Source organism: Pinus tabuliformis, chromosome 7, assembly GCF_031772625.1.
Source record: "Pinus tabuliformis cultivar Carrire ecotype Pingquan chromosome 7, CPIR1, whole genome shotgun sequence".
Taxonomy (NCBI): Eukaryota; Viridiplantae; Streptophyta; class Pinopsida; order Pinales; family Pinaceae; genus Pinus; species Pinus tabuliformis.
Window position 1 is genome coordinate 1775358493 of NC_142293.1, and position 8955 is coordinate 1775367447.

The 8955-nt window shown below is 39.4% G+C and overlaps 1 protein-coding gene across 1 annotated transcript; it reads left to right on the forward strand.

The window, feature by feature from the left end:
* Positions 1 to 1928: 1928 nt before the first annotated feature.
* On the forward strand, positions 1929 to 2726 carry LOC149255441 (uncharacterized). Its single transcript, XM_089457228.1, has 2 exons — positions 1929 to 2403; positions 2529 to 2726. The coding sequence occupies exon 1, from the start codon at positions 1935 to 1937 to the stop codon at positions 2367 to 2369; it is 435 nt and encodes a 144-aa protein (XP_089313354.1). The 5' UTR covers positions 1929 to 1934; the 3' UTR covers positions 2370 to 2403; positions 2529 to 2726.
* Positions 2727 to 8955: the final 6229 nt, after the last annotated feature.

An 8955-nucleotide genomic window follows, 5' to 3' on the forward strand; every position in this document is an offset into this window, starting at 1 on the left:
GAATATTATATTTTTTTGCTATGAAATAATAATAATCATTAATTAAATCGAAGTTTTTTTTTAAAGTGATATTTATCCTCACCATCACCACATTGTTCAGATTCATCATTATCTCTCACAAAATCTGAACAAGTATCCCTCATCTTCCACAGACTCCCCTCACTCCCCTCTGCTTAAAACCATTAGCTTTTCTTTACACAATAATGATATTGTCTATATGTCAAAAACGTTATGCTCTTCATCATTGGAAATTGAAAAAATTCCATATTATTAGTCCCTGCCATCTGGCATCCGGCAGGGACTATAGTAATCGATAGGACCCCGACTTAGCATTAGTTGACCCCTGCCCTTCTCTGTTATACGGCGGTTAGAGCGGGGATATGCTAAGTTTCGTTTGCACTCACTCTTTCGCGATCCTTCGCCATCTTATTTGGCCTCTTCCCGAGGCGGAAGAGGCCGGATCATAGCTTAAACTTGTATTTACGCACAATCGAGTGGCCCTGACCGTGTGCGGTTTCGTTTTAATGCTAACATTAATTCCTTAATGTTTAATGTTAAGTGCGAATGGGCATACATATGCTAAGGTTTGCTTGTTCTTTTGCAGGTGTCGGCCGTATGCTCAAGGTTTGCATGGCGGGAGGTGTCCGCCTACCGGCTCGGCGGTTTTGTGCGAAGCATTTGAAGAGCAGGCGGTGTGTTGCCTCAGTATCTTTCACTGGTAAACCAGTGTCACTCTTTGCATTCCGTTTTCCATTGTGGCATCCGCGAAAAACGGGTTCATAGCTGAAAACGACGGGTTCCTGGTTCTGCAATGGGGTTTTTGGTTTGGAAAGTGGGGCGCATGCCCAACCACATACAGAGGTCAAAAACCCTAGGTCAGTTGGAAGGGGCGGTTTTGTGCGAAGCATTTGAAGAGCAGGCGGGTTCATAGCTGAAAACGACGGGTTTCTGGTTCTGCAATGGGGTTTTTGGTTGGGAAAGTGGGGCGCATGCCCAACCACATACAGAGGTCAAAAACCCTAGGTCACAAGACCCCTTCCCATGCCAGACTGTTCAACTTCCGCGCAGCTCAAACATAGCTTTTGCATGTAACTTGTGAAATGATGTTATGCATAGATTTATATCGGTAATCCTTTAATCCGCTCCTATATTCGTATCCGCTCAGTTATCCATATCGGCTTCTATAGCAGTATAAACAATTATTCGCTAAAGCCGAGCTATCATCCCCTTATAGTTCCTACGCCACTTCTGCGTTCAGGGTTCAAATATCATCTTTCTATGATGATGACTCAGACGCTCAGAAAACGCGACCGAGAGCCGGAAGCTCTGCCGGTCTCCACTGACGTGCAGGAGGCGAAACGCTTCCACGGCGAAGAAACAGAGCGGTTTTGTCAATTAGACAAAACCCTGTCACAAGAAGAAGACGAATGGGCTGCCAGTGAGGAGGTCATAAATGAGGTCATGAAAAGCCTGGAGGAAGAGATGGGCACGCCTCCTTTCACTTCTTGTCCATCAAATTCTGGGCATAATTTGGCGTCGTCCGATATTCCTAGCGGCCAAGAAGGTGGAACCCTAGCTTCGGACTTGGGGGATGATCTGTTTTATCTGTTGGGGGCTTCAGATGACGAGCTCGACATTCCTTTGAGCCCTCTTACGAATGTGATGGACGAAGCACGCCAGTCTCCTGAGGAGAAGGCTGATTTTAAATCTATTAGCGAAGTCTGGGACTTCGATGACAATTTTGGAAACTATCGACAGTTTGCATCGTATGACGATGCCCATCAAGCGAGCGAGCTACAGATGCCGGGGGAAAATCCAGCACAAGGGTGGATAGCAAATCGAAAACGAATTGCAAGGCACTGATTTCCTTTCTGGAAAAAAAGACCACCCAGGACTTGAGGTTTGCAAGACGAGATTGATACCTACAGAAAGGCATGGGGACGAGCGAACCAGAACCCCTAACCAGTTCCGAAGAAAGGCCAGTAATTACGAGAATTCGAAGTCGAGCAAAGAGACATGGGTTCGTGACCTTCTGTAGAGAAGGGCAGACAACGATGGATTTCAGGCTGGGAGTTGTGAGTCACGAAGCGGACTTCAATAACATTCCCCCGGAAATAGTTGAATGGGTCGAGCAAGCATGCAGGGATCGAACGCCTGATCAGTTACTTTTTTTTCCGGGGCCAGGCAGGTTTCTGGTTGTGTACATCGGGTATACAGAGATTGAAACGTATGCTACAGAGGATTGGGAATTTCGTATTTCACGTGTAAGAGACGGGAACAGGATCGGTGTGGCGCAGAACGAGAAATGGGAGTGCGCGTTGAGAAGCAGATGGTTGGAGTCAAAGGATGAGGTTGGCAAATGCGGTTGAGAAGGAAGACCTAGCGTTATAAGAAATTCGGAAGGTATTTTCATTGGACCATCAGCTTAACTGATTTGACGTGGGTTAGGGTGATTCAGGGGATATGCTTAACATCTGTTGCGCCCTCACATAGACTGATTTGATGGGGGTTACATGTCTTGTGTACAGATTTCATTCCAGGTGACATTGTGCATGCAGCGTGGGGCTACGTGTAACGTAATTTTCTTCTTATATAAGAAGCTTATACATGATTTCGTCGTTACGGCTTGTTATTTCGCGCTTCCGCTCCAGGGTTCTAGGATATGCTACTGAACATTGCTTTATTTACAGTTTTTTGGCCTGTAAGTTCTGAATTCTTTTACAATTGCATGCTTGTATTTCTTTACTTTGCTCTCGCACATATCACATATACATGCTAAGTAACCCATTAATTGAATTGATGAATAGATTGATTGGTATCTCTAATGCCATATCCCTGTAGCTTCGTTAAACATTTGTTTGCAAGGTATTGATTGTATTCCTAGGGTCATAGAGTGCTTTGCCTTTGGTTTCCTTCTTGCATTGCTATTGATAGCATAGTATTTCCAGTCTTGATATTAGGTTCAAGAACTAGGATATTTTTTGGAGTGTGCATATGAGTTTGTGAGGATATTAGATCAGAGAGAGGATATTTTCATTTATGCGTGCAGTGCCTCTTCAGAAAATTAATGCATTTGGTTGAATTAATAGCACGTTAAGCAGATCTGAGTCCATTCTTTTATTTTCTTGATTTTACAGAAGGTTGAGTGGTGATTATACATGCTAAGTAACCCATTAATTGAATTGATGAATAGATTGATTGGTATCTCTAATGCCATATCCTTTTTGGATGCTTTCAATTTACATAATACTTACATGAAAAGCTCTGCTGCTTTTTGGATGAAAAGCAGATGTCTGGTCCTTGAGTGTTGAGGAATCATGTTCTCTGCCTGGAGCAAATTCAATGGGGTTTTCCATGAGCTAGAGCTAGTGTCCAAGACAGACAATGGACTAGTGCTCTGAATTGGGTTTGCTATATGGGGCTTCTCTTCGTCTTTGTTTGTTCTGTCATCTCTAAATTTCGAAGGAAATATTGGCTTGGTATCCCTGTAGCTTCGTCAAACATTTGTTTGCAAGGTATTGATTGTATTCCTAGGGTCATAGAGTGCTTTGCCTTTGGTTTCCTTCTTGCATTGCTATTGATAGCATAGTATTTCCAGTCTTGATATTAGGTTCAAGAACTAGGATATTTTTTGGAGTGTGCATATGAGTTTGTCACGATATTAGATCAGAGAGAGGATATTTTCATTTATGCGTGCAGTGCCTCTTCAGAAAATTAATGCATTTGGCTGAATTAATAGCACGTTAAGCAGATCTGAGTCCATTCTTTTATTTTCTTGATTTTACAGAGGGTTGAGTGGTGATTATACATGCTAAGTAACCCATTAATTGAATTGATGAATAGATTGATTGGTATCTCTAATGCCATATCCTTTTTGGATGCTTTCAATTTACACAATACTTACATGAAAAGCTCTGCTGCTTTTTGGATGAAAAGCAGATGTCTGGTCCTTCAGTGTTGAGGAATCATGTTCTCTGCCTGGAGCAAATTCAATGTTCCCTAAGTGTAATATAGCTGCCAACCAGTCCAGCACGTCACCTCTCTTGTTTCTTTATCTATTTGAGTGGTTTGCTAATCTGCTGAGTGGTGTGTGTTATGTCATATTCTAGTGTGATAACTGCTGTGGTTTGACTTCTGATTTAAGGATCCTGTGTGTATAATTTTTATGCTTTGTCTCTAAGGTTTACAGAACTCAGCTAAATTTGTTTCATATTTAAATCTGCAAATCCGATGGTTGTCCGTGTGGTAAATCTTTATGGGAAGCATTATATACTTCTTTGTGTGAACACTGATCAGAAGTTATAATAATATTCTTTCATATGCTCTGAGGTGTCTCACTCTTTCAACACTTTGTTTCTGAGCTTTGGTTTAGGGTTTCAATGTTGTTATCAATAGGTAATGTTTTGATGAAGTGTTGGTATAGAGATATCATAAAACGAGAGCTAGATCTACAGCTCTTGAGTCAATAGTGACACAAGAGCTGGAGATGTCTCAAAACTACCGAGTTGCATCAAACTAATAGAGATTTGGAACCATTAGTTGGATGTAACTTTAATGCAAACACTGTGATAATATTATTTGATTCCTGTTTTATTGATGTGAAACAGAGTATGCATATTTAATTTTTGTGGTTGCCAAATTTACAAAACTTGCATATTCAACTTCTGTTGTTTGATTCACAGAGCTTGTACATTCACTCACTCTTTTGAGACAGTGATCTTAATTGATACTTGTGACTTTTGGTAAACATTGACTATTGCATGAAGGAAAGTTAATCTCTAAAACCATACATTTGTAGCCTTTCTGACTAGTTGTTTACAGAGTATTGATTGGTATCTCTAATGCCATATCCCTGTAGCTTCTTCAAACATTTGTTTGCAAGGTATACACAATCAATCGTTAGCTTTATGATGCTTTCAATTTACACAATACTTACATGAAAAGCTCTGCTGCTTTTTGGATGAAATGCAGATGTCTGGTCCTTCAGTGTTGAGGAATCATGTTCTCTGCCTGGAGCAAATTCAATGTTCCCTAAGTGCAATATAGCTGCCAACCAATCCAGCACGTCACCCCTCTTCTTTCTTTATCTATTTGAGTGGTTTGCTAATCTGCTGAGTGGTGTGTGTTATGTCATATTCTAGTGTGATAACTGATGTGGTTTGACTTCTGATTTAAGGATCCTGTGTGTATAATTTTTATGCTTTGTCTCTAAGATTTACAGAACTCAGCTAAATTTGTTTCATATTTAAATCTGGAAATCCGATGGTTGTCCGTGTGGTAAATCTTTATGGGAAGCATTATATACTTCTTTGTGTGAACACTGATCAGAAGTTATAATAATATTCTTTCATATGCTCTGAGGTGTCTCACTCTTTCAACACTTTGTTTCTGAGCTTTGGTTTAGGGTTTCAATGTTGTTATCAATAGGTAATGTTTTGATGAAGTGTTGGTATAGAGATATCATAAAACGAGAGCTAGATCTACAGCTCTTGAGTCAATAGTGACACAAGAGCTGGAGATCTCTCAAAACTCAGTGTCCTCTGTCACATTATATGTATAACAGAGCCTTGGATATTCGAGACCCTTCAATTGTAACTTGGGGGTTAGTAAATCACATAATGAGATCTTCAGTTCTTGTTGAATAAGTTAACAAGCCTGTTGAGTATTGTGGTTTAACCTACACTTATTGGACCTTAAGCTTCTTTATGTCTAGTGACCCGAGTTGCATCAAACTAATAGAGATTTGGAACCATTAGTTGGATGTAACTTTAATGCAAACACTGTGATAATATTATTTGATTCCTGTTGTATTGATGTGAAACAGAGTATGCATATTTAATTTTTGTGGTTGCCTAATTTACAAAACTTGCATATTCAACTTCTGTTGTTTGATTCACAGAGCTTGTACATTCACTCACTCTTTTGAGACAGTGATCTTAATTCATACTTGTGACTTTTGGTAAACATTGACTATTGCATGAAGGAAAGTTAATCTCTAAAACCATACATTTGTAGCCTTTCTGACTAGTTGTTTACAGAGTATTGATTGGTATCTCTAATGCCATATCCCTGTAGCTTCTTCAAACATTTGTTTGCAAGGTATACACAATCAATCGTTAACTTTATGATGCTTTCAATTTACACAATACTTACATGAAAAGCTCTGCTGCTTTTTGGATGAAAAGCAGATGTCTGGTCCTTCAGTGTTGAGGAATCATGTTCTTTGCCTGGAGCAAATTCAATGTTCCCTAAGTGTAATATAGCTGCCAACCAATCCAGCACGTCACCCCTCTTGTTTCTTTATCTATTTGAGTGGTTTGCTAATCTGCTGAGTGGTGTGTGTTATGTCATATTCTAGTGTGATAACTGCTGTGGTTTGACTTCTGATTTAAGGATCCTGTGTGTATAATTTTTATGCTTTGTCTCTAAGATTTACAGAACTCAACTAAATTTGTTTCATATTTAAATCTGGAAATCGGATGGTTGTCCGTGTGGTAAATCTTTATGGGAAGCTTTTTTTTAAGTCCCAAGGCTGCAACAAATGTTATTAATATTTTCTCATTTGTTGCATTGGCGTCCACTGTACTGTATTCTGCTCACGTCTTGCTTCCGATGTTCATTGAACATATGATTGGCACTTATTACATGGTACGGTTGCACTTCGAAGCATTCTTTTCACTTCTGGATTGAACATGGACATGGTCATCAATTTCTACATCGGCTCTTGGCTGCATGGTATGGTTGCATCTTCAAGATAGTTTCCTGGGCAAGATAACTGCTTCGTTTTGTCGCTGTTTCAAGCGAGCGTGTTACTTCTTGCAAGTGGGCGTGTCACAATCTGGGTTGATTACATGCTTCTAAGCAATGGATATTGCTCTTCGTCACCCATCTCATCACTTCTGGGTTGCATATCTGCTTCTAATTTATATTGTACCGCAAGTACCATTGCGGAATGCCTTCAATCATCTATATATTGCATTGAGTACCATAGTGGTGCTTTCTTCCGCATTTAGTCACCAGGGATGCCTTCTCTGAGTCAGCACATATATTAGAATGTCTCTTATTGGACCTTAAGCTTCTTTATGTCTAGTGACCCGAGTTGCATCAAACTAATAGAGATTTGGAACCATTAGTTGGATGTAACTTTAATGCAAACACTGTGATAATATTATTTGATTCCTGTTGTATTGATGTGAAACAGAGTATGCATATTTAATTTTTGTGGTTGCCTAATTTACAAAACTTGCATATTCAACTTCTGTTGTTTGATTCACAGAGCTTGTACATTCACTCACTCTTTTGAGACAGTGATCTTAATTCATACTTGTGACTTTTGGTAAACATTGACTATTGCATGAAGGAAAGTTAATCTCTAAAACCATACATTTGTAGCCTTTCTGACTAGTTGTTTACAGAGTATTGATTGGTATCTCTAATGCCATATCCCTGTAGCTTCTTCAAACATTTGTTTGCAAGGTATACACAATCAATCGTTAACTTTATGATGCTTTCAATTTACACAATACTTACATGAAAAGCTCTGCTGCTTTTTGGATGAAAAGCAGATGTCTGGTCCTTCAGTGTTGAGGAATCATGTTGTCTGCCTGGAGCAAATTCAATGTTCCCTAAGTGTAATATAGCTGCCAACCAATCCAGCACGTCACCCCTCTTGTTTCTTTATCTATTTGAGTGGTTTGCTAATCTGCTGAGTGGTGTGTGTTATGTCATATTCTAGTGTGATAACTGCTGTGGTTTGACTTCTGATTTAAGGATCCTGTGTGTATAATTTTTATGCTTTGTCTCTAAGATTTACAGAACTCAACTAAATTTGTTTCATATTTAATTCTGGAAATCGGATGGTTGTCCGTGTGGTAAATCTTTATGGGAAGCATTATATACTTCTTTGTGTGAACACTGATCAGAAGTTATAATAATATTCTTTCATATGCTCTGAGGTGACTCACTCTTTCAACACTTTGTTTTTGAGCTTTGGTTTAGGGTTTCAATGTTGTTATCAATAGGTAATGTTTTGATGAAGTGTTGGTATAGAGGGGTTTACGTTGTTCTTTATCTTGGCAGTCATATTTCGAACTTCAGTATCAGAGCTGCGCAGTGGATGCTACCGGACATAAGGAGTCTCCGTAGCTTAGCAGACATTTGCGGTTCCAAAGGTGCGCACAATCACTTCGTGTTCTATAATCATTTTCATTGTTCAACTTGTTATTATGGTTCTCTGGTTGTAACTGCATTGCATCAGTAAACATAATATTGCATCGAACACTTAGTCGTCATCATGTCTTCTATGTCTGATAAACACAAGTTGCAATTAGTATTGCAAAAGCATCACTTATTTCGTGTGGACAATTTCTCATATCTAATTGGAGACTGCCTATTCGATAGTTTAGAACTTTTGCTAGATTTCCGATACACATCAGTGGAGCTAAGGAAAGGAACAATAGAATATTTTAGAGCCTGTCTCAAAAAACAAGATAGTGAGGCAATTTTGTCTTATGAACATGAACTGCATGAAGCTTCACTTAGAGAAATGCATAACATTAGCAACCGTGAAGTCTATTTAGACAAAATGGCTAAATCTGCCTCAAACAATATACCCCTAGCATCTAGAGGTCTGTGGGGAGATATTTTCTGCGTCCATTGGCTGTCAAACTGGTTGAAAATTCCAATTAGGCTTTGGTCCAAAACAAAGATGCGAGTGTATTTGCACTTCAATTCAAGTATTACAACGAATACTTGTGACATACTGTTCCATGACGAGGACCCTTTGAATGGGCACTTCGAGCCTTTGGTTCATAAGCAGCCTACAATTCGTTCTACCTTCCAACAACAAGCCGATACCTCAAAGAACAATATCGAACCACAGCCTGAGACAAAATGTCAATCAATCAAAGCTAAATTACACGCACCTTGTCACTTAAACAAGCATGTGCTTAAGGA